We start from the raw sequence: 26,058 nt of genomic DNA, 5'->3' as shown, positions 1-26,058 counted from the left end.
TTTGTTAGAGATCTGAATGGGAGACAACAGCATAGGTTTGTCTTTTTGTCTAATGATGGGCCTGGTGCCAAAGAGAGGACGAATTTCTTGTGTTTACTGTAATTAGGGTAACATGGACAGTGTCTGTGTAGTTAGATGCTCGGGAAATAACCTTTGCAGTGTGTGTGGTGTTTGGGGTGGGTAGGGGGAGTATTATATCAGAATGGTACTATCCTTGTGCAGAATGTCTCTTGAGGATGTGTTGCACCAAAGTCATGTGCACTGATTTGGTAGCATGCCTCACAGTGAATTCAGCTGCTAGCAGACGTGATTCATGTTTTTAGCCAATGCTGTGGCTGCTCCAGGCTTGATATAATTGTAACAGAGGCGGTAGATTTATTCTTCCATGGCTCCCAAGTTCGGAGACTGAGTGGGTTTGGAATGTGGGGGGCTCGAACGTTTGGCAGACATTGTCATCTGCCTGATGTGTGGAAGGGGGAGCTGGAAGTGCTGGGAGCACCAGCTCTGCTGTAGCCCTCCTGGCAGGCTGCCAAGGACCTGGGAGCTTGGGCAGTCCATGTAGTGGGCTGCCCTGGAGTTGCGGACCCCTCTTCCCCAACAGCCCACTATGGAGGAGCTGGGGAGTTCATTGAAATTCGAGTGTTTCTATGCAGTGTTTCAAGATTAGCAAATTCCTATGGGGAAAATGAATTGTGGCAATTTTTCTGTCTAGCTCTGCCTGCCTCCAAAGGTCCCTCGCACTCAGTGAATGTAAGCAAAGGCTATCAGTGGAAGAGATGCATTTAGTTGCTGGGTGAACATGCCAGTTGCTTCATTAGCCATGAAGTGATTAACCAGGCCTGCGCCCTAGACGAAGTATTGTATCTGCTGTGCCAATGCTTGTTAATGTTGGGATGAAAGGGTGGCTTCAGAATAGTGGGTGTTAATCTCCAGGTGGGTAGGCAAAGCAGTTTGGGTCCCTGGGATCCCAGGTTCCCCATCTCAACAGCGTGTGGTTTGGTTGAGAGCAGCTTCCTAATAAAAATTAAAATTGGGAGAGGAAGGCAGCGTGGAGCAATTCCATGAGCAGAGCCTGAAGGAATCTTGCCACTGATGAAGGAACTGACAGCAGCAGCCCCTCAGGACTTGCTTTTTCTTTTCCTTCTCTATCACGTCAGGAAGGGACAGAAGCAGTCATGTTTCCGCACAACAAGCCTCTGAGCACTCACCCCAAAGTTTGGGTGTCAGAATCCAGAACACAGCCAAATTCCATGGCTTTTATACAAAGGATCAAACCAAATCTCTAGGGCTGATCACCCCAAATTCTGTGTGCGCATTGGGGTCTGACATCCAGATCCAAATTTTTGCAGCTCAGACCCTTCCACTAAGTCTTTTACCCCCATTGGTCTCTAGTCAGAAAAGATTCCCTTGCACTGCAGCTGCTCTATCTGCTTCCTTCTCTGCAGCCACAGGGTGTCTTTGTGTCCTTCCACCTTTCTGCTGATAAAGCTCAGGGAAAGTGGATCCACACAGGCCTTTTTGCCTGAACTTTATCAGACATGGCAGCTTTTCCCCCTCTCCCTCACCATGTGCCCCTACTCCTAGTTCCTCTCTGTCTCAGTGCACTGGCTTACCTCGTCATTGCTCTGGCACCCTGTTGACCTGCTTCAGGCTTCTGCAGACACCATGTTAAAAGCTCTAAAGGCCAAGAAACTCTACTGGTTGCTGTGGGTGCGTCCTTATTGAAATGATCTTTGGATGGTTCTATAGTTTCCCTCCTGTCACTCGTGCTGGCAGACCCTCTGCAGGCTGGGTTCCAGGCTGTACTAGTTTAAACTATGTGATAACTGGAGATGGGTCCCTGTACTTTTCAGAATTTGAAAACAGAATCCGATTTCTGCATCTAGTTCTGATCTCGCAGCGAGCAGGATGTTGTTCTACCTTTTGCTACATACACTTGCACTTCTTACGGCTTTTGTGCTCAGAGGTCCCCAGTGTACCTTTTTGTGTGTGCTTGATGCTCATGTTTATGTCTATCTTAGGTACTTACAGGGCTCTCGTCACCATAGTATCTGAGATCCTCACAATCTTTCATTTATTGATGCTCACAGTACCCTTATGAGCTAGATAAGTATCGTTATCCCCATCTTAGAGATGGGGAACTGAGGCACAGAAAGACTAAGTGACTTGCTGAAGGCATCACAGCCAGCCAGTGGCATGGCATGGCAGGGAATTGAATTGAAGTCTCCTGGGTTCCAGGCTAGTGCACTGGACCATCCCTCGTCCTGTCTAATCCACACCATCATTCTCTGTGTGACTGGAGAAGCTTCACATCTGATTCTCCTCTGTTTAACTGTGGGCACATGTTCTGTGTCATCTGCCCAGCATGGTGACTTTATTTTCAACCTGATCTAGATAGCAGTCCTTTTTAGCTTGATGGAATTCTCTGGGATTATTGGCTCAAAAAGGAACACCTCAGTGGTGGCCCCCACCCCCCATTGCACCCATGCAGCTTCTGAGCAAGTGATTGCTGATCCACCGGCCAGTATCCATGTATCCACCAAGGCATTGTCTCTGGGTGTGTGTGTGCCATATATTCCTGACAAACGGGAAACTGTGGAATCTAAAGTGTATTCTAAAGTGACCTCACTCTGTGAGCGGAGAATGATCATTGCAATGAAAAGCCATTTTGCAGCATGAAAACTGCAGTAGCAATATTGTCTCTTAAACCCAATTACATAACCTGTAGATCTTTTCTTTCTCCTCCCTGATCAACCCTCTTCTCTCAAATGCAGTTCAGGGAAAGCTGCAGTCTCAGCCACTCTCTCTCTCTCTCTGTCCCTGTGACACATGGTTTGTATATTCAGCTGGGGCAGAAGAGGGTGGGGAAGTGAGAGACAAAGGTTAAAAATCTGAGGCAATCAGGGAGTGCTGCTGTTCAAATCTAGTTCCAAGAGGGACCATACAAGTTCAAAGGAGGCACTTTGTGCCTTTCTCCTTCCAGCAACTACTGTAAACAAGTCATAAACAAAATCCAAATCTGGAAATCCCTCTAGCAGACCGTCATGGAGGATTCTGCAGAGGCAACTCAAGAGGTCAGGTACCACATGCTCCAAAGGTAAGAACTGCTCCAGCTTTACTGTTGTGGTCGGACGTTACAATTACATCTTCACAGCACTGAGAGGGTTAGAGACTTTCCTCTGGAAAATCAACACCGGATCTTTAATATTTTTCAGTGGTGATTTGATCATCCTTGGAATTTTGAATTGGTAGGAGGCGTTTGGGGATGCAGTTTTTGCGACCGAGGCTTTATTGTGTCGTAGCAAGAAAGTAAATATGCTCAAAGAGTGACAGGGACAGATCTTCTTTGAATTGCTGCAGAACTTTCAGTTCAGCTTCCAAAACTGCAACAGCAAACTTTCTAGATAGGGGCTCTCAAGAGACAACCAAATGCTGCAGCTGTGTTCAAAGTGACTTGTTGCCATTCCTTGCCAAGTAACTTAGACTGTAACTGTCTACAGCTGGGCTGGCTGCTGGTTTTGCACAGGATAATTCCTGCTTTGTTTGGTGCTCTTTCACATTAGGCAATACTCCCCCTCTACCAACCACCCTCCCGAAAAAGTAAAAGCTTCTTTCTTTTGCCCCGAGTTGATACATACTCTCAATTATTAGTACTTAGATTCCATGTATCAGTATGCTGCCTATTACTAAATAAACTCTGAGCTATACCTGCAAGCAGTTTGTTTTATTCTGAATATCTAAGCCCTGGTCTTGCAAACATTTGTGTGGGGGGAATCTGTGCTCTTGAGTACTCATTTGAAGTTAGTGGGACTAACATTCACATGCATAAGCGTTTGCAGGAGTGGACCCCAAATTTGTACTTTGTCCCTTAGTTCTCCTGTTTGTTGATTTGTCGTTTTCCAGTAACCATGTAATCAAGAGTGACCTCTTCAGTCCTAGGTTGCTGTGCAATGCATATACTAGGATGTAGCACAAGTTCTGCTTCTCCGTTGCTGTACTCTAATTTACGAACTGTTTGTGAGATGTCTGTGGCTTACTAAAGTTCCAGTCTCACCTACATCTTTTCTCCCTTTCTATGCTGCTTGCCCTGGTTCTTCTTAGGCCTGGTCTGCTCCTGAAACTTCGGCTGACCTAGCAACATCGCTCAGGGCTGTGAAAAATTTCTTGCCCTGTGTGATATAGTTCAATCAACCTTACTCTCGTTGTAATCGCAGCTCGGTCGATGGAAGGATTATTCCATTTATCTAGTTGCCAACTCCTGGAGAGGTGGATTTACTACAATTTGGTGCCTAATTCTCTTAGGTTTAGGACTGGGCTTTTCAGAGGGGCTTGTCTCCTACTTGCCTCTTCCTATTCTTGGCTTCATGCCTCCTTTCATGTCTCCCTCCCATTGCTTGGAACAACTTCCCACTTCTCAGAATTAGTATAAAAAAACAACTTGGCTTGTGAAACCTTCTTTTGTGGATCTCTTCACCAGCGAGGCCTCTGTCTCCCCTTGCAATGGAAATTTCCCCCATGTGTCAGAAAATGGCTCACGCTGCAAATTAAACCTTTGTTTGTTGAAATTAGGATTTGTGGTTATAATTTGTGGCTTGTTAAGTAGGGTTCATGCTGGACAGGCTGCCATAGGCTGGATTGGTCCTCTGTACTGCTCAGGCACCCCAAACTTGCTAGGTGTGTTTATCATTATCTATTTCCTTACCGGCCTTGATTTTTCTGGCAAGTTCCATTATTAAAGGGTCATCTTGTCTGCCCCCTTCCCTCTCTCCTCCCCAGTGGAGTTGCTCAATGCCACCAACTCTTCAGTAACCAGCCTAGGTCTGGGGTTCCCAAGCTGTGTACCATGGCCAAAGGGAAGGCCACAGAGCACGTGGTGGGGGTGGGTGGGTGGGTGTGTGAGCGCGCACGGCTGGCTGGCTGGCTGGCCGGCCAGCCATCCTCCTGGTTTCCAGCTACTAAAGGCCAAAAGTACATGAAGTGGTGGAAAGGATCACACAATAGTGAACGGGAAGGGAGGTGCCCACCAGGCAATGTGAAAAAACTTTAACAACCTCTAAAATCTAATTAAAAGCCTAATAACATATACCCTCCTTGTAAAGAACTGCACTATGTGTGGAGTATGCATGGCTGAGTAAACAGGCTTGTGGTGTTAGGCTCCTGTCTAACGGGCCGGGGTAAGGATTGATGCTGGACACAAGTTGCCACCACGTTTATTCCCGCTGGAGGAGAGATTAACTCAGAATGGGAGTTGGCAGGTCTACGCAGTCATTTGCTTTGGTTGTGCTTAAGGCTGGCTTTTTCTGGCTTTCAGCTCATGTAAGATGATTTTGAACAATGTGCATTCTTAGTAATGTGCAAATAGATGCATTTGATTTTGGAGACTGGCGTCCAGCTTCCCCAGTAAGTGCCGAGCGATGCTGAATTTAAGAAGGAGGTTAGCTAGGTCATGTGAATTAGACGCAGGCTATTCTTATATAGAAATTGACCAGGTTATGTGCATACCTACAGTCCCCTTTTTGTCCTCTATTATGGGTGCATATGCCTGAGCATACATTTTCAGCTCTAGAGACAGCCAAATTTGAGTTGCTGCCTTTTAGGCTATGTCTCCACTAGAGAGCTCGCAGCACTGCCGCTGTAAGCTCTCCAGTGGACTGTGCTAAGCCGGTGGGAGAGAGCTTTCCTGTGGCCTTAATTACTCCATCCCCAATGAGCGCTGGCAGCTCTGTCCACACCAGTGCTTAGGTCGGTGTAACTTACGTCGCTCTGGGGTGGGTGTGACTAATTCATGCCCCTGAGCGACATAAACTTATGTCGTCTTAAGCTGTAGTGTAGCCATAGCCTTAAAAAGTGGCAAACAACTAGCTCACATAGAGAGTTTTACAGATGATGGGCCATTTCACTGGTGTCACTGTAAACTTTGGTCATGCTCTGTTTTACACCTGGTTTAAAACAGCTTCAGGTAACAGGTTTAACATGGGTGTAAATGGGGCTTTAGGGCAGAACAAAGAAATGGAACCTGTAATTACTGAGGCTGTTCAACTATTATTGGTGTGCTGGGATTTACGTGAGTCATTTCCAGTGCATCAGACTGAGGACAGAGATTTTGGGGGGCATTTGTAGAAGGGGAACATCTGAAGAAAGGAAACTGAGGGTAAGTCTACACTGCAAAAAAGACACGTGGCAGTGAAACTCAAAGTCCAGCTCAACTGACTTGGGCTTGCTCTGTGGGGCTCAAAATAGCAATGTAAGCGGTTAGGCTTGGGCTGGAGCCCTGGCTCTGAAACCCTGCAGGGCGGGAGGGTTTTGGAGCCTGTGCTCTAGCCTGAGGCTCTACGCTGCTATTTTTAAAAAGACCTAAATGTCCTTACTGTGCCAATAATGCTGCAGTGATACAGATACATGCAAGAATAATCCTTCACTCTTGTTTTAAGTCTTCTACCTGAGAATCTCAGAGTGCTTGATAAATGTTAGTGAATTAAACCTTGCATCACCCTTGGGAAGCGTGGACAGATTTTATCCCAATTTTACGTTGGGGAAACTGAGGCACGGAGAGGGACTGATTTTTCTCATAGTCATGCACTGGGTCTGCGGCAGAGCTGGGTATAGTCTTCATTTAACCACAAGATTGTCCTTCATTGTTTGCATGAATTATGCAGACGAACGAATGAATAGAATTCAGACTTTATTGACTCAAAGTAGTATGAGCCACTGTCATCTTTTGGAATAATGGTGGCTGTAGCAAGGAGGGATAATACTGAAGAGCTATGTGTTGCTGTAGAACTGAACTGGTTGATTGGGACTTACTGACGAACTGGCCAGCTACAGAGTTACAACTAGAGACTTTTTGCAGTGACTTACGGAAAGGTTTTCTTTAGAGATGTGGGGTTTTGTTTTGTTTTGTAGATTACATTTGGAAGACGGAACCTGTCTCTCCTTGTCATTACTCTGGTTCCCTAGATATATTAGCAACATCATGTTGGGATAACGTTAACTCTGCCTTTCCGTGTAGGGACATAACTAGCAATTTATATATGTACTGGCCATTCAGTTCTTCCCCTCTCCCCTCCACTGGCCTCAGTGACCCACACTTATAATCTGACCATTACATGCATCTTGTAAGTCATTCTCGTAGAGTTCATTGTGAGTGCTCAGGCTTGGAGACTGAACAGTTCTGCCAATCACCATAAATAATTTTGCCCAAAGGAAACTTTAAAAATTTGCCCACTGGGGCATCTGTGAAATATACCGACTTGTACCCCCAAGTCAGCGGAGTCACCCTTTTTTCTTTCTCATAGGCCCAGTATGTCCGGCTTGCACCTTGTAAAGCAAGGCCGGGACAGGAAGAAAGTTGATCTACAGAGAGATTTCACTGTGGCCTCCCCTGCAGAATTTGTTACTCGTTTTGGGGGGAATAAGGTTATCGAGAAGGTAAGTGATTAGCTCTTTTGAGTTGTGGTTTTTTTATTATTTTATTTGCATGCCCACCTCTATCAAGCTATTTTATCTGTGTAACACAGGACTCGCAGGCTAGTAAATGCCAAATATTGAGACTTCTGGAACTGAAAGCTGCATTTCTGCCTGTAACAATGATTCTTTCGCTTTTATTGCCATGTTGGATAAATATCCTGTCACTTCAGCCTCCTGTGACAATAAGCATGAGGCTTGATGAAATTGATGTAGAATATGACTCTCGGATGTTAGAGGTGTCTGTTGAATGATCCAGGGCATCTTGGCTGTCAGTGTGGGATTATATTTTTATAGTTCTTTCTTCACTCTAGTTTTAACGGTCTAATGGGAGAGGCTCCTTCCCCATCCCATTCCCTGGAGTTGACAAGAACTCATTGCAAGTGTTGTAGCAGCTGGTGCTGCAGGCTGCTTATTGGTCCTGCTCCAGCATCCCATCCTGTTCTTCAAGCAAAGTGAATTTGCATTATATTAAAATCTTAATGGTCAAGCAAGAGCTGGTTTCTGAGTTGATTGCTGCGGAAAGGAATGCTTTTGTTGAACTGAGAGAGGTCTGTGTTGAGGAAAGGGCTTGACCAACAGGTCAGATGAAATGCACTGAGGAGAAACAAGTATTTGAATAGCCTCTCTCCCTTGCTGCCTAGTCCTTCTTGCCCCTTGGTTACCTCTCCAACCTGTTTCTAATCTGTCTAGGTCCTTATTGCCAATAATGGGATTGCGGCAGTGAAATGTATGAGATCCATCCGACGCTGGTCCTATGAGATGTTTCGAAATGAGCGTGCAATCAGGTTTGTCGTCATGGTGACTCCTGAAGATCTGAAAGCAAATGCAGGTGAGTTGTAATGACCTGTTAGGGGAAATAGCCCCTCCTCCACTCAAAACTTTATGTGTGGGCAATATGCATAATGGTGTGTGTGAGCACAGAGTGCATATTTTTGCTCACCCATCAAATGACAAGTTAACTCGGGAGGAGATTAAACGCTTTTATCTGAAACTATAAAGTATGTAAAGCCCCAGTCAGATGATCTTTTGAGTTAGCTCTTGAGTCATGGATTTAAAGCCATTTTAGATTTGATGGGAATATTTCCCCTCTCAAACCCTGGTTTCTGTTTGCTTTTTCTCTTCTAGATTTGACACATGTGTATAGTCACTTAAACAAGTACTTGTTTTCGGTCTTAAACCAGGAGGCCTTTTGAGATCGCTTGCATTTGCCTTCAGTACAAAGAGCGAAACTGAGTGCATTGTAGACTCACAAAGTTACACCTGAAGTGTTAATTTTCTCACTGCCTTAAAAATGCAGCAAGCTGTGAATAAGAAGGGTCTCTGAGGGCCTCCTTTTGGAGGGAGAATGGTCTGGCTGTTGGAACAGGGGATTAGGGCACTGTAATCTAGAGATCAAAGCTTGGGAGCTAGGGTTCTTGGATGCAATCCATGGCTCTGCCAATGACTTGCTGAGTGACCTCAGCCAAAACACTTCGCCTTGGTACTCCCCTTATCCTGTCGTTAAATTGGGGGGGGGGGGTAATAGTGAACTACTTCACAGGGATGCTTGGAGGCTTAAATGACTGATACATTGATTAACATCATCTGTGAAATGCATGGAAGATAAAATCTCTCTGTAAAATGTGTGTGTGTGTGTATTTGTGCTTTTTATTATTACAACAAATCCTGAGTACTTCTTGAGTCAATGGAAGTAAAAACTGCAAACTGTTTAGGGTTTAAGGCTGAATGTTGCCGGTTGAATGTGTCCTAAATGTGACTCCCTCTGTGTCCACAGAGTACATTAAAATGGCAGATCACTATGTCCCGGTGCCAGGAGGAGCAAACAACAATAACTATGCAAATGTGGAACTCATTCTTGATATTGCTAAACGGATTCCAGTGCAGGTGAGAAGGGGCAAAGATAGAATTTAGAATTAAAAGGAAAATCAAGCAGTCTTTCCTGTCCATGAATAATGAGCCACATCTGAGGAAAGTAAGGTCAGAGAAATGGTCTGGGGAAAAATAGCAGGTTGTTTGGAGCAATGAAGGTGCTGAGCAGTGAAATGGGGCTGATTTTCCCGATGTAAATACTTGCAGCAGGTATTGTGGTATAACTAGCACAACTGTGCCCTTAAATACTCTTCAAAAGTTTATCATGTCATTCTCTGGGGAATTGTCTTTGAGATGCAGTGCTCTGTCTGAATTATGCCAGGTATAATTAATAACCAGGTATACTGTCTGGTGTGTGAATGATGTGGGACTGAAACTTTTTCAGTGAGGAGAGGAAAGGCTCAGAGCATCCACTTGATTGATTGATTGTTTGCTGACTCCCTTTTGCAACTGTAAGGAATGAATTGCCTTGTATTCCTCTCCAGGCAGTGTGGGCTGGCTGGGGGCATGCCTCCGAGAACCCCAAACTACCAGAACTCCTCCACAAAAATGGAATTGCCTTCATGGGTAAGGACCTTTCTTTTTGACGTGCAGCTTCTCACAGCCCAGTGCCGTCTACTCAGTTATAAACGTGGTCTTGGAAAGATGGAAAATCCAGGACCTAAAATGAAGAGCAACAATCTAAAGCTTACACATGCAAGACTGACAGAGTGCACCTTGGGAAATGGAACACACTGCCTAATGATGTAGTCTAGACCTATTCATTGAAGGTTACAAGAAAAGGCTGGATTACACTCTGTTGGATTAGAGAAGATTTTGGTCAGTACAAGGACTAAGATTGGGAGACAAAAGTGCTATACAACCTGATCACTTCATTTGTTTCCATGCAGATCCATAGAACTTGCCATCTACAAAGGACCTTTTGTGGCTTCTATCAGCCTGTAGCTGGTTTTTATTAGGGAAAGGCCTGAGTTGACTAAGTTGGAACTGGAATTTGCCAAAGTCTAGGGGTGTTTGGTTTCAGTTCACACTCACCTCTAATGCCTGTTCTTCACATTTATAGTTTTCTCTTTATTTGAAACAACTGCTGAGAGAAAATATTTCATGTGTCTTGAACTGAACTTCTTAAAAACTGTCGGGTTTTGCAACACATCATCCAAAGAATGGAGTGGTGTTAGGTTCAGGCAGAGACAGGAGGTTAGAAAACATTGCTGTTAAAGTAGGAAAAAAAGGAAAAAAAACCTCTGTTAATTTAAAGATTGAGTTTGTAATAAGGGTTTGTTGAAGAAGTGGAGTTGAGACCAGAGTGTAGGTGGGTTTTGCATTTTAGCCAACATGGTAGATAACATAGTGCCTGACTGTTTAGGATATGCACTATATTGCACCATTAGTCACATATGATAGGACTATATGATATTTATTTTAGGATTTGAAAATTGGGTAAAACTTTGATCCGATGAACATCTGAACATTTCATCCCAGCCCTCTACTTTAGGGATGTTTATACCCAATTCTGAACTCTGTGTCTGGTCTTTTTTCTCTAATAATCTGACACAAAACCACAGAGAACACCTTTGAACTTCAGGGAAGTCTGGATGTGAAGTTTGACAATAAGCCCACCTCTAACTTAAAACTCTTATCAGTCAGATGGTGTACTCCCATGCAAGCAAAACTCCTAGTAAGGTCAGTACAAGTTCTGCTTGTGTAAAGTGTGCAGAATTGAGCTTTAAATGGGAAACTGAATTGCCATTCCAGAAAAGAGTTTTGAGGTATGCAAGTTACGCTAATGGCAATCGACGGATCAAGTACACTCCTCCTGACCCTGCTGGAGGAGAGTATGTGTGAGGGTAATGGTTCTTGAAAGTTGTTCTCCTTCAATAGCATGTTTGTATGTGCTCACACATCTGCTGCTGTGAAGTATCATCAGGTTGCATTACTGTAGTGTTTAACTTTTCCTTCTCAGAGAACCTGCAGTACAGTACATTTGAATGTTTTTTGTTTTTTTTTAAATCCTTGACTGATGTAAATTAACATAGCTCCGTTGGCTTCAACAGAGCAATGCTGATTTACACCACTCCATGATCTGGCTCATAGTATCCATTCCAAGAGACAGTCATGAGCAGAGTATTTTCTTACCCATCTAGCATAACATAATCTAGACTATGCACTGTTGGATCTTCCTTGGTGCCTGATTTCTGTGAGTAATCTCCCTCATGGATCTTATTTGTTTTTTGCAGGGCCCCCAAGCCAGGCTATGTGGGCTTTAGGAGATAAAATTGCATCCTCGATAGTGGCCCAAACTGCGGGCATCCCAACTCTCCCATGGAGCGGCAGTGGTAAGACATTGATCCTTGTTTGTACCATAAAGATTACTGTTATATTGCCCTTCCCTCAGGCACCCCGAAAGTTCAGGAAACCTCGGTGCATTGAAAAATCTCCTTTTGAAGATGGCCCATGTGCTATGTGTGATTTTACGGCATAACCATTCCTGTGCGACCCAAGGTGTACACCGTGACTGCAGAATATACCTTAGACGTTTGGTCAATGATCCATGTTTTAAAAAGCTGAACTTTTGTTCATTTTAATTGTAACTCTGTCAGTCCCTCATGTTCCTGCTACCTGTACTTAGCATACATGGCCTACTCATGGGGCACGTAACCAGGATGAAGGTGCAGGTGCCTTTTCGATTTCAAAGAGCTCATAAAGGCTGGGCTGTTTCTCCCTCCAGTTTAGGTTTGAGATGCTGGTGCTGATACTACTTCCGTTATACCTGTTCTGTGGAGAAAGGACTTTGCTTTCTAGGGCTGTCAGTTTGGCAGCTGGTTCCCCACATCCCAAAGCTCCCCCCGTCCTTTATCTCCTATTTTTTGTTTCTGTTGCTACGCCTAGAACCAAAATGCCCTATCGAGACTTATAGGGGAATGACAAGGTGATGCAAGCGAAAGGTGCAGTGTTCCATTACCCCGTGGATGTTGTTTGTATTTTAGGCCTCCGAGTGGACTGGCAGGAGAATGACTTTCAGAAGCGCATCTTAAGTGTGCCCCAGGAGCTGTATGAAAAAGGCTATGTGAAAGATGTGGATGATGGGTTACTGGTAGGTGGATACTACTTGGGTGTCTTTGATTTGGCCCACTTTAGAAAGAACTACGTAAGCCAGTGATGGGTACACACCTCAAGAGTCTGGGGGTTTGATTCCCTATAGGAATTCAAAGCTTAGCCAAACTTCTCAGTTCAGCAAAACTGGGGCTTGAAAGTCCTCTGAATAGGATTCTCTTTCATGTGAGATATCTGGTATTCTACCTCCTGGGTAGGACCAGAAGCAAAAGTGCACAGATGCATGAAATTTAGGATCAAGAAAGGGCAGATGGGTACAAAACTGTACTGCAGCAAGGGCTCCATTTCATTTCTAGAACTAGAAGAGGTCTGGATGCCGCAGTCTCTCTTCTTCTGTGATTGTGGTAGAAAACAGTTTAATCTCCTAAGGACTAGAGTGCTTTAGTTTAACTGAAGTTATTGGGGTTATCATAAGTGCCTGTGATATTCAGGAGGGCCTATTAGATCAAGGATTGGCAACCTTTGGCACGTGGCCCTCCAGGGAAAGCTTCTGGCGGGCCAGGCCGGTTTGTTTACCTGTAGTGTTTGTAGGTTAGGCCGATCGCAGCTCCCACTGGCCACGGTTCACTGTCCCAGGCCAATGGGGGCCGCGGGAAGTGACGTGGGCTGAAGGATGTGCTGGCCGCTCTTCCCACAGTCCCCATTGGCCTGGGACGGTGAACCGTGGCCAGTGGGAGCTGTGATCGGCCGAACCTGCAGACGCTGCAGGTAAACAAACCAGCTCGGCCTGCCAGAGGCTGCTGATCCCTGGATTAGATGATCCAGTGATCCCTTCTGACCCTAAACTTTGAAACTGTGAAAGAATGAAATCCCTAATTTGTTTTATAGGCTACTAAACAGCTTTTGTACTTAATCCTTTTCTCTTTCCGTCTTCAGGCAGCTGAAGAAGTTGGCTACCCAGTCATGATCAAAGCCTCTGAAGGAGGAGGAGGAAAAGGAATCAGGAAAGTTAACAATGCAGATGACTTCCCCAACCTTTTTAGACAGGTAACTCTCTTCCCATTCATTTGTGCTGTCTTGTTTCTAGTGTGGAGGTCACTGTAGACGTTCTGCACAGTTCGGCAAGAGCTTATTGGGGAATGTTAAGGGAAGAAAGCACTCTATTATCCATCAACACTTTTCTTGCTGCTCTGAACGGTTGGGGTCTTGCCAAACTTTGCTTTATAGCCATGATTATGTCACTAGAATGCCCAAATATCTGTAAAGACTATACTAACTCCAGTACAACACCAGTTAACCAAATACCCTGGTTGGTGCTGAGTCTGATTGCTGTGGTTTCTGGTAATAGAGAGAATTCAAAATGTAATTAACAGATGCTGGGGAACGTGTCCTTGTTTCAGATAATGGGGAATTGTGGATAAGTGAGGTTTAGATAAGGGAGGTTGTACTGAAATTATACACCACTGGAGAACAGGGTATTTCCAGCAATGAATGGCCCATGGCAAATCCTAGTAGTTTCTTCCCCCAGAAAATGCCCTAGGCTTCTACTGAAGTTTATGTGAACTTTTTTTTTTTTTTTGGTTTGGTCGCACTCTGTGCTCTGGGGTCAGTATGTGCTGCATTAGCCCATTGTGGATTGGTGTGTCAGTTCAAATGCTTCCCTGCGGTGTTCCCTTGCAGTTTCCATGCTGTAACAGATGGCAGCGGTGTTCTTTCATCGATCACCATTCCACTGGCAGGACAGCACTTCTATCAGGATCTAAAAGACCCATGGGGCATTGCTGGAGCTGAATTTTACCAGCATTTCCCTGCTGTGTTAGGCAGCACTGAGATGGTTAAATGGTCTGTTTAAAATTGCTCTGTCTGGCTCTTCGTTACAGAATGCTCCTATGCCTCCAATAAGATTTGCTTAGACTGTTGATACTGCACCTCTAATATTATCTCCTGGGGCTAGAGTCCAATCCTTGAGGGGGCCATTTAGGGATCTGGGGCAAAAATTGGGGATTGGCCCTGCTTTGAGCAGGGGGTTCGACTGGATGACCTCCTGAGGTCCCTTCCACCCCTGATAGTCTATGATTCTAAGTTACTTACTTCATCTGTGCTTCCGTTTCTCCGTCTGTAGGGTTCAGTTCATTAATGTTTGTAAAGTGTTTTGAGTTTCTCAGATGGAAATAGAAATGCAGAGCATTCAAATTTCTAACTTTGGGTCATACAAGTGAGACTCTGTGCTAGTACTCTACAGTATTAATAGAAAGACAGCTGAAGAAGGAGCCTGACTTTGTGTCAGAATAGGAGGAAGAGTTGGTTTGCATTACGTTGTTCCTGTTGTAGGTTCAAGCTGAAGTGCCAGGCTCGCCCATCTTTGTGATGAGACTAGCCAAGCAGTCTCGCCACCTGGAGGTGCAGATCCTGGCGGATCAGTCCGGCAATGCCATCTCCCTCTTTGGCCGTGACTGCTCAGTGCAGCGCAGGCACCAGAAGATCATCGAAGAGGCGCCTGCAACTATTGCTACCTCAGTGGTGTTTGAGCATATGGAACAGGTGCGTGTGGGTCTGTGAATTCCACTTTCCCTGCCTTTTGCGAAGAAAAGCGATACTCTGCCTGCAGAAGGAGCCAGTTCTCTGACATTCCAAAAAAACAGGAATGGGGAGAGTCTCTTCAAATAGCAACACCGGGTCCAGTGTTGCAGTCTTTGTATGTACAGATTAGCACTCATGTTTCCAGAACTGTTCGTGTGTGCTGTCAGAGAACTGCAGAGTTCCATCCCAGAAGCGGCTGCTTTCAATAGTGGGAGAAATGATCCCTGAGTATGCAGCATATGAATGTCTGAAAAACTTGTTTGTCAAAATTCTTTGAGATCTTTGAATGTTTGGCTCTGTGGTTACATGGTTGTGGGTTTGTTATATATGGGGTGTGTATACAATACTTCCCCACCCCAGCCCGTGGTCCGCCAAGAATAATCCATGTTTCAGAAAGAGGCCCATGTGACTTAAAACATTTTTGTGACATATGATGTTTAGTTCTCCTAAGTGGTCAGTGATGTTTTGAATGTGTATTGACACATTCACAGAGGGGAATGGGGGTTGACAGATTCCAACGTTATAAATTCTACAGGGATAGCAAAAATCCCATCCAGAAGCGTTACTGAGTAAGCCCAGAAATTGAGCCGCCTGCCAGAATTCGCTCAGAGAAATGCACTTATCGTACTTGTCACAGGATTGTGGCCGTTCTAGAATTCCAGTAAGAAAGTGAGTTGTGGATGGGGTAGGTGGAATAAAAGTGATGGTTGACAATGATATATGTGGGCTGTTTTCTCTGTCTCATCTCCTAGTGTGCCGTGAAGCTCGCCAAGATGGTGGGGTATGTGAGTGCTGGTACAGTGGAATACCTCTACAGCCAGGATGGCAGCTTCTACTTCCTGGAGCTGAATCCCCGGCTGCAGGTGGAGCACCCCTGCACAGAGATGGTGGCTGACGTCAACCTGCCAGCAGCACAGTTACAGGTGAGTCACCACACAGGCCTCGTACCTGTGGAGGCATTGAAAGGTATTCAAAGCGTGGGGTGTTGGAGAGGTCTGAGCACAAATAGCCGGCTCCACTGGAATCTGAGTTGGGGGGCTCCTGTCTGGGTCACTCCCAGTGTTCAGTTTCACGGTGTTACAGATGAGTCATGTACAAGTTAATTGATCAAGTCACTGATATGACAGGGAAAGCATGAGACTTGGCATATTAACAAGAGAACTATTAAATGCAATACTAATAAGAAAATTTGTCTTTAATAATTTTAACCCAGTAGTGCCCCCTCAAATTGCTGTTTATGTCCAATTAAGAAATGTTTAAATTGCTGGCAATATTATCCAGTAACACCATCGTTGATATTCAATACCCCCCAAAGTGGAACTGTTACATTCCTCATCCAAGTACTCAACAAGCTTCTATACAATAAACAAACTGGTTCACGTGCGCAGCATGTGAGAGCACAAAGCTTCTCGGTACCTATTCCCTGGCTTCCCAGAAATAGGAGCCATTGCAAGGCCTTTCTCCAGGCTGCCCAGTGAATCTGGTAATTCCTGGTTTCAGAGGAACAGCCGTGTTAGTCTGTATTCGCAAAAAGAAAAGGAGTACTTGTGGCACCTTAGAGACTAACCAATTTATTTGAGCATGAGCTTTCGTGAGCTACAGCTCACTTACTGTGGTTTTTTAAAGGCATTAAGATGTATTCCTGCAGCTCCTGGTAAAAATTCCTGACTTACAAGGCAGGCTTTTTTGTTTCACATGTCTGAATGCCCAGAGATGCGCAGGTATGGAAGATCACCTAGAAAAACAGTTGTTCATCATTGGCTTTTAAAGTCAAGCATCCTTTTGCCCAAAAGGAGCAGCTCAGGATGCTGAAACTTACGCCGATCCGGCCAGACTCTGTCTTAATACATTTGTAGTAATTGTTCCATATGCAGCTGTGCTCAAATTTAGTGACACAGTTAGCGCCGTGATGGTAACATGCCAGAATCCATAGTGGTATATACGTTTTAATAAATGCTCCTTGCTGTTTTTCTTTCCTATCTCTTCCCTGGTAGATAAACAGTAATTATTTGTTTGAATTCACTGGCAGGAAGACACCACAGTTAATCAACTTTGTCCTCAAGCTGCGGTTACTGGAAGAGAGCAGCCACAAGCCCTGTGTTTTGCGATTCTGCCAGCCAGATTTAGCCCTTTGGCTTCAGTTGGAGCATGTTGGATTTACACAAAGAGCATGTTCTCTCTCTTGACTGTATTGCAGATTCCAATGAAATATGTATTGTTCAGGTAGACAGGGTAGCCTTATGTATAGGCCAATGACCAGGTCACAGAACAGGGAGTCGGGTCATCTGAATTCCATTCCCAGCTGTTTCATTGACTCACCTTGTCAGCTTGGGCAAAGGACTTCTTTTCTGAATCTGTTTCCCCTTCTGTAAAACAAAGATGACATTCATCCAACTTTGTGAAGCACTTTGAGGGGGACAGGTAAAGAGGTGCAAAACATTATTATTGGGTGCATCCTGAGGTAAAGAATTGTGACATTACGCCTGAAAAGAAAGCCCTAGAATCACAGTAATATATATAACCAGTGTCCAGCCACCACCGACGATGGGTGGAATGAACCTGTGAAGGTTCAGGGAAGTGGTACTTATGTGAGAAGTAAAACTTAGCTTACTGTATTTTATATTCTCCTATAGATTGCCATGGGGATTCCCCTCCACAGGATCAAAGATATCCGAGTAATGTATGGTGTGTCTCCTTGGGGCGATGTACCCATTGACTTTGAGAACTCAGCCCATGTCCCCTGTCCACGGGGTCATGTGATCGCTGCTCGTATCACCAGTGAAAATCCAGATGAGGTAAAAGCTCCACTTAGTGTTTGTTGTTTCTGTAGTATTGGGGTCATTCTAAAGAGCCATGGTTCTGCACACACAGTCGTCAGCAAGGATCAAACCCAGAACTTTCTGCACCAAATTCAAGTGAGCTGAGAAATCCTTTTTTTGGCTGAGGTTAGTAGTAGAGAGAGTACTGTATAGTATGATAAAACCTTCCCCATCTCTCAATCAGAATAATACTCTTGTCAAAAGTGCGTCAGGACCTTGAACTCCGTCGCTCCTGAACTGTTTGCTCTCTCACACAAAGTATGTCTGTGCACAGTAGCTGGTTAACAGTTAAGATGTTAATGACCACAAAGACCTTGGATAGGACCTTGGTTTCCTGACATTTCTCAAGGATGGCATCTCTTGCATCACAGCACTCCTTAGACCCATTCTGGTGCATTGGTATTGAATCTTTTACATCACTTCCTACAGCACTTGGGTTTATCTTGGAGGTCTCCCATCCAATATGGATGCAGCCTGACCCTAACTAGCATGTGATATCCCAGTGCTGGGACGCGCTGCTAATCTCTGTAGCCTAAGCAACTCCCAGTTGTGTGTGTGTGTGTGTGTGTTTTTTTGCAAATGCATACTACTCGTGGAACATTTACTTTTCCTTTGGGGTGCATAACCATTTAATATATTTCCTTGTAGGGTTTTAAACCCAGCTCTGGAACAGTCCAAGAACTGAATTTTCGCAGCAATAAGAACGTCTGGGGCTATTTCAGTGTCGCTGCCGCAGGGGGGCTTCACGAATTTGCTGACTCTCAGTTTGGTCACTGCTTTTCTTGGGGAGAGAACCGTGAGGAGGCCATCTCGTAAGTAGCCAGGAAAGTGGTTAGAATATGGAACTAGCTCACTGTGAAAACCCTCCTCGGTGCTCTATAGAGGGCCTGGTCCTACAAGTGCCTCATGTGGAACCCCCATAAACTCCATGTGTGACTTCGATTTTGTATGCAAACCTAGCCTCTTGGAAGGGATCTGTAATCCCTTGTGACAACTGTAATTTAGTTGCCAATGAACAAGGAGTTAATCTAACTCAGCTTCCTCTATAAGAGTGGCTGCTTAGGAGCTGGTGGGGAGAGAATGCCCTGGGGAAGGGAAGGGCCGCACACTCAGGGTCATAGGATTAGGTTTGAATCCCAAGCATGGGAGCTTTTCTGTTTACACCTTGTTGTTTGTCACCTTTTCAATTTCCTATTAGAAACGATGTTCTGTTAAGGAGAAGCTCTTGCTGCCTACAGATGGTTTATCCTCTGAGCTTAAGACCCCCAAAGTTGATGAGTACCACTTACAGAGTTGGTGCGAAATCGAACCTCCTACTTAAGTTTTGCAAGACATATTTAATATAAATATATATGAAAAAGTTTACCAATTTTTTAATATTTTATAAAAATTCATAGCGGGGGCATTTTCCTGACTTTTAGCTGAATGAAAGTATAGAAAACATGTACCATACAGGCTGGCTTTCTCTAAAGGGTTAAACGGAACATTACTAAACATCTGCCCAGTAGTATCCTATACATGTTGAATAGATTTAATTTCTAGTAGAGCTGTCATATTATGAGCTTTTCTTGCAGAAATGTTTTTCTGTGGGTTATGGTAAGCATGAAAGGGAGTAGAACTCACCCTTCCATTCAGTTTGTTGGGTCTCATAACGTAAAGATCCTTTGAGACCTGGAAGTTTGTCTCTCACACAACCAACCAGACTGAAAGGTAAAAATGTATAGAGCATAATGTCACTTTCGTTATTCAGCATTGACTATTGCCAATAATAATCAGTGGGATAATGCCAGGTTTGTGTTGGACAATGGTAAATTTGATACTAATGTGGATGAAGTACCTTTTAAATCAGGTACGGTTGAGAGGTGTGGATGCGAAGAATACAGTTTTAGCAAATGTCCCGTAGGAAGAGTGGATTTTGAAGTAAAATCTGTAGCGGAAACCTTATGCAGACTCAATGCTACGCTCCAGTCTGGCTTTTGGTCTTTTCACTCCACTGAAACCACATTTACCAAGATCTCCAGCAATGACGATCAAGCCAGGACGAAGGATGAGTAGAAAAGAATAGCGACAAAATCAGAAAGGCACGTGGTACATCCCAAGTGTATGCTGGAGGAAACTGATGTCTCATTCCCAGGCACGGTGCATGGATAGCATCTTGCTCCCATGAGTGCACGCACTTCATCTGCTATTGGCATGACTAACTTGTTTTTCCAGGTGACTCACTGGGGATGTTAATTTGCGGTAACTGTCTAGACTTACCAGGTCACAACAAACTGTTAGTGAGATGTGGTTTGTGAATTCCTTTTCCTTTCAGAAACATGGTGGTGGCTTTGAAGGAACTGTCCATCCGAGGGGATTTCCGAACCACTGTTGAGTACTTGATTAAACTGCTGGAGACAGAGAGCTTCCAGCAGAACAGCATTGACACTGGCTGGTTGGACAGGCTCATCGCTGAGAAAGTGCAGGTATACCCACTTGCTTCAGGGGATTATAAACTTTGGGGAGTGGGGGTTGATTTTTTGGGGAGGAAAAGACATTGCATTACCTCGAAAGCTTGGCCCTTACTAGTCAGAGAGTACAGAGATTTAACGATGACGTTCTACTCAGTCCTTAGTAAGGACTCTGGAAAAACATTTATTGGGCTTTGTTCTCATTGACACTGTGCCTTTTTACCCCATTTTGGCAGTATAAAGAGTCCTTAAGCACCTGTAAAGGAGCATTAGTATAACTGAGAATTAGGCTTGTTGTCTTCACCGGGAATTTTAAACAAATGACAAGAGTGAAAACTTGTGCAGTACCTGAGGATTTGCCCCAGTGAGAATAAAACTCAAATCGTTTCCTTTAACTAGCATAGAGGTGACCTGCTTACTGGTATGCTTTCATGTATGGCTACCATAAGTATTACAACCATTTTAACTTTAAGGGATTTTCTGCCTTTGACAGCAAATGCAACTGAGCATAATGACATGGTTGACCCTCTCAAGTAGGGAGAGGCCAGGATGGAGGGCTGAGAAAGCAGAAGGAATTGAGCATGTGGAAAGACTGAGGTTTTCCTTCATCCCAAACCCTTTTCCCTCTAGGCAGAGAGGCCTGACACCATGCTAGGGGTAGTGTGCGGGGCTCTGCATGTGGCTGACGTGAACTTCCGGAACAGCGTCTCCAACTTCCTGCACTCTCTGGAAAGGTAAAATTACTCTTTGCGACTAGCAGTAGTCACAGATCGTTGACGTCGTATAAAGCTCAAGTCATACATAGCCCAAATGCAACCCAGGCCAGAAGTGCCTAAAGCTTGTTATCATCTGATGGCTGTTCTCTGGCCCCAGTGGCTGTTTAGCATTTTTAGGCCAGTCCTGATGGATAGATGTCCATGCGTGTTCCAAAAAAATCCACCACCAGTGGCTCTGAGAAACATAGTTGTTGGCAGTCTCAGGAGAGAGGCCAGGGATTGAATGGATAAGAGAGTTAAGACCCATTGGCAGGACAGCCTGGGTAAAGTTTGCACTGCCAAATCTTGTGCTGTCCCTGTTTTGTAGTCCAAGTCTACAGAGCTATTCATCAGGTGCCTTCTACCAGTGCTCAGAAACCCCCTAACATTCTAGCTTGCTTTAAACTGGATTGGGAGTCCTTGGGAGACCAGTCATAACATTTTAATTCGGGCTGAGTCTGACATGACATGTACACTTCTTTTCCAAACGAGGCTGTCAGCCCTGCCAGGCCCACGTTTGGGGCCCTGGGCGCTGGATGAGGGATCCAAGGAGCATAGTAGTGAAAAGCTGCTTTTAATCACATGGGGCTGTTACTGAGCACAACAAAGATATTCTGTAAATGTGTTTGATGTTTCAGTGCAAATCATTCACTATCAGTAAAGCAGGTGGGTTGGGACGGTGGGGGGGAGATATAACAAGTCTATGTGGAATGGGAATGAACATATGTTGGGTTTGAGAGTGATGTCTCTCCTAAGGAGGGATGGTTTAAGGTTTAGATGTCCAATCTCCACGCCAGTGCGGTCTCCAAATGCTTGTGTGCTGTGTTTTAACCCCTCCCCTCAGTGGTCATTTAGAGAATCTGAAAGGTAACGTCTTTCAGGGGTCAGGTCCTGCCTGCTCATACGCTGCTGAACACAGTGGATGTTGAACTCATCTATGATGGAAGGAAGTACGTGCTAAAGGTACAGTACAATGCGGAGACTCTTCTCCACTGTGGGTTGGAGGGATCTTATGTTGCTTGGCACTGTCTTGGCTTTGCAATGACTGTTGGGAACAGGATCATCAAGTTAAAATCAAATCTGGATGGTGGGCAAAGGAGAGCTGGAAGGGGATTTTCTCTGCTTCTGTCGGTTTGGAAACTTCTCTACAATCTCCCATGCATTGTCCCCACTCAGAGACCCTCCCTTCCATTACATTTCACTTACAGTGAGATCCCTGCCACAACTTTGCTCTGCAAGACCCCTGTTTTTACGTTAAATTTTCAGTACCCAGCACCACCCTGCAGGTGGTGAAGTGTGTTTTATTTATGAATTATCTAAAATAAAACAAGTGACCCACATTTCCCTGAGACATCTTCATTTATTACTGAATGTAACAGTCAGTTCAGAAACCAAGGAACCTGCCTGGTGCTCCAGCCAGTATAATGTCAATGTTACCACGTTTCCTTTACATGTTGCTCCATATTCTTGCTCACGGACCCACAGGTGACCCGGCAGTCTCCCAATTCCTATGTGGTTGTCATGAACAACTCTTACGTGGAGGTTGAAGTACACCGATTGAGTGACGGAGGGCTGCTCTTATCCTACGATGGGAGCAGCTACACAACCTACATGAAAGAAGAAGTGGACAGGTATCAATCTCTGCTATAGGGGTCCTTTATGGTCACTTATAATTTACATACATGCCAAGATGGGCTAATAGAATGTCATGGTCTGAGGCCTCAGCTGCGTATCACAGCGTCAGGAAGGAATCCTTCCAACTACTATACGATACTGAAGAGCTCGGTAGGTGCATTATTAGGGACAGGAGTAGGGGAAGAAATTTGCTTTCGTCTGAAGCATTTGGGGTTGCCTGCAGCTGGAAGCAGGATTTGGAATGTGATGCACCAATATGATATGTGGTTCTCTTTCTTCTCCAGCCACTCTGCAACCTCATCCTTCCAGTAGGAGATGGGTGAACTCCTAGGTTGCGCATCTGGTTTGCTAGCAGTGGGTTGTTGAGCTGAATGGGAGCCTACATTCCAGTTTCCTATAGGCCCTTGGTAGTTAGAGTGGATAGATGTCGTCTCTGCAAGAAGGTGGGAGTTTAGTGTTCCCCACACACCACCTAACATGATAGTGTGGAGACCTCCATCTTTACGGAAAGAGGTTTCTTCCCTGCTTGTGGTGACTTCTGGGGGGAGGGGTGGGGGCAAAACAAAAAGAGAGGCTAGCACATGCAGGCCAAATCCCAGCTCGGGTGATTATATTCTTTTTGCCGAGTTATGCCCTTTCAGTTTACATTGGAAAGTTCGTTTTTACTTTATCTTGTTAAAAATCTGCCACTGGTACAGAACAGCTGTTGTATTCCACTCCATAGGCTGGGCGAGTGACCTTTTTATATATGCGCAGACTCAGATTTGTTGGTTTATGGCCGCATAGACCCTTGCACAGTATCCTGCAGTTGCACTGAATGGAGGGCTTAACACAATGAGAGAAGTTGGTGGCATTGCCGGGAATAGGGCCTAGCAAGCCTAGGTGGTGGATGTGCTGAGTCAGTGCATTTCCTCAGCTTTCAGCCCCTGGAGTTTATACCACATAACCCCCTTGGGGTGCATCGGGCCTCCTTCTCTGTGCTGACTCTAATGAATCTGGCCAGTAGTCTATGAAAGACTTGGGTTGTAAGGTGCTGTAAAAATCTAAACAAAATGCCTTTTGAAACTCCTCATTTCACCACAAGGGTGTTGCCTGCTCTTCTCAACTGCACTCTGAGCACTGGAGGAGTTTGGATGTGGGAGGTTTGGTAAGCGTTTGCTATTTGACAGCTTTGTGTTAACACATCCAACCTCCAATATTGTCAATCTTGGTTTATATAGAATTTACCAGACCGCTTCATATTGGGAGTCCATTGGGTCCAGCATCCAGGCTCCCTCAGTGACCAATTACCCACTGATTCAGAAGAAGCAATGCTGTACGTATGCTAGGGGTCGATAGTAATGCCTTCCTGACCCCCGCAGCCCTGATTACGCAGGTGTTCACCTCTAGAACCAAGTCACTAAACTGTAAATAATTGCTACTTGTATGTTCTGATCTAGGGCTGGGGGGATTGGATTTCTCCCTCCTATACTCTCCACATGGCATTCCATTGAGGTGTTCTTCCCTAGGTACCGCATCACCATAGGGAACAAGACCTGCGTGTTTGAGAAGGAAAATGATCCGTCTCTCCTTCGCTCCCCCTCGGCTGGGAAGCTCATCCAGTATGTGGTGGAGGATGGGGGACATGTATTCTCAGGCCAGTGCTTTGCTGAAATTGAGGTAAAAGAGCTACATGGGACTGGGCTGGCTGCAGATGCTCAATCCTGGGAGCAGAGCTGAGCAGGAACATTTTGAAATACTCAAAAACTTTAGTGAAAAACTGGGGGGTTGGATGGTGGGTGGAATGTTTTGTGATATTTTTTTCTCCCTATTCCATGCCCCCCCCCCCCCCGCTTTTTGTCTGTGCCCACTCAGAAGGCAAAAACGAGCTGCTGGGTGGAGAAGAGATAACTTAGCACTGTAAATGTTAAAACCTGTGTTTTAATGAATGTACCAGTGGGAGGCAAAACCTCCCAGCAATATCCAGTGGTAAAGAAAGCGCATATAGACAGCGGTGGCCACCTTGCTGTGGGACTGGCCAAAGAGGAATAGACCATAGGGCTGTGAGAGATGGACAATCCATGTCTCATAGCTGTTGTGAAAAAGGTTTGCTGTTCCTCTGGGCTAAGTGGTCGCTGCAGCAGGGCTGGCCCAGGCCCAGTGACAGGGTGAGGCAATGAATTATGTCTGCTCTTACTGACTGGTCATTTATCAGCTTAATCAGATGAGCTAATGAGGAAGCTGAAACTGTGGCTCCTCCCTTCCCCCTTGGAGGTTACTTAACTCCCAAAGAGGGGGAGGACAAGCAATTCCCAAGGCACAATGGGCAAAGATGGGGCTGTGCCCGAGAGAGAGGGATCAAACCAGACTTTAGAGAGGAGGGTATAGAGTGGATTGTGGGGGATTAAGGTGGTTATTAGGGACAGCGTGTAGGAGAAATGTATCAGACTGCAGATCATGTTATTTATGCAAGCTCTTTTATATTGTAACATATTCATGGCTTGGTGAGAACCTACCAGTCGTTCGTTGCTGGGCTACTTTCCATAGCAACAGCACGGATAGACCCTAGATCTTTCTGCTCCAAGGACAAGGCTCCTACGTGCAAACTAAAGGGAGATCTCTGTTAGTTTGAAGAGCTCTATAGAGCCTGTGACACTCTGGACAACAGCTCTAATTCCCTCCGCTGGAAGCCAGTAGTGCACAAACCCACCAGCCAGCATATTCCAATGGCATCTGCCATTAATGTCTGACCTTTAGGTTATCACAGCCATGGCAGTGAGTTGCAGGCTGCCTGAAAGTCCAGTGCTCAGCATGGAACCTTCACTTATTCTTGGAGGTGAAAGAATCCAGAAGAGATGAGATTCCATTGGTTGAGTTTGGTTTCCTGTTGCTCTAATTTGCATTCAGACCATTTGCTCTGCCCTTTACTAGGGGCTCCTGGGTTTCCTTCCCAGCATGCATCTGCACTACAAGCCTTTCAGGGTGACTGCTGAATGCAAAAGACCCTTGCTAGTCAGATTACCTATGGCATAGAAAGGGGGCTTCTGAAGCATGAACCTTGAATGAATTAGGGAATCTGAGCGTGTAACCTGTCTTCTTGCTGCAGGTGATGAAAATGGTGATGACGCTGTCGGCAGCAGAATCAGGCTGCATCCATTATGTCAAACGCCCTGGGGCAGTGCTGGACCCTGGTTGTGTAATTGCTAAACTGCAGCTGGATGATCCCAGCAGGGTTCAGCAGGTAGGAAGCTCCTGGAGATAGCCATTGGACCCTGCCTAATTTGTCTTGATTTTCTAGTGGTGGTGTTGAATTGCAACAGAGGACAGGCCCATGTCATGCTGAGATTTTCACCGTGTGACTTTTGTCTCAAAGGAAGAAGTCAAGGAAGTGTAAACCCTACAGAGGCTTTCTCTCAGATCTGATCTAGACATTTATATCAGACTCATTCC

The 26,058-nt window shown here is 45.1% G+C and overlaps 1 protein-coding gene across 15 annotated transcripts in view; it reads left to right on the top strand.

Moving 5' to 3' along the window:
* The window catches only part of ACACA (acetyl-CoA carboxylase alpha), a 184,971-nt gene that overhangs the window by 21,964 nt on the left and 136,949 nt on the right, over positions 1-26,058 (top strand). For 12 of the 15 annotated variants that reach the window (XM_073316082.2, XM_073316080.2, XM_073316076.2 and 9 more), the window contains 17 exons: positions 7,296-7,428; positions 8,158-8,296; positions 9,242-9,351; positions 9,822-9,903; positions 11,574-11,672; positions 12,324-12,430; positions 13,327-13,437; positions 14,722-14,931; positions 15,723-15,893; positions 17,604-17,765; positions 18,438-18,601; positions 20,104-20,254; positions 20,870-20,973; positions 21,876-21,957; positions 22,480-22,625; positions 24,138-24,288; positions 25,715-25,849. In XM_073316082.2, the coding sequence (XP_073172183.1) occupies positions 7,296-7,428; positions 8,158-8,296; positions 9,242-9,351; positions 9,822-9,903; positions 11,574-11,672; positions 12,324-12,430; positions 13,327-13,437; positions 14,722-14,931; positions 15,723-15,893; positions 17,604-17,765; positions 18,438-18,601; positions 20,104-20,254; positions 20,870-20,973; positions 21,876-21,957; positions 22,480-22,625; positions 24,138-24,288; positions 25,715-25,849 (2,257 nt within the window). The other 3 variants (XM_073316093.2, XM_073316085.2, XM_073316084.2) reach the window with 3 other exon arrangements.

This window comes from Lepidochelys kempii, chromosome 17, assembly GCF_965140285.1.
Source record: "Lepidochelys kempii isolate rLepKem1 chromosome 17, rLepKem1.hap1, whole genome shotgun sequence".
Lineage (NCBI taxonomy): Eukaryota > Metazoa > Chordata > Testudines > Cheloniidae > Lepidochelys > Lepidochelys kempii.
The sequence above is the reverse complement of the archived record's forward strand: the minus strand, read 5'-3'. Positions and strand labels throughout refer to the sequence as shown.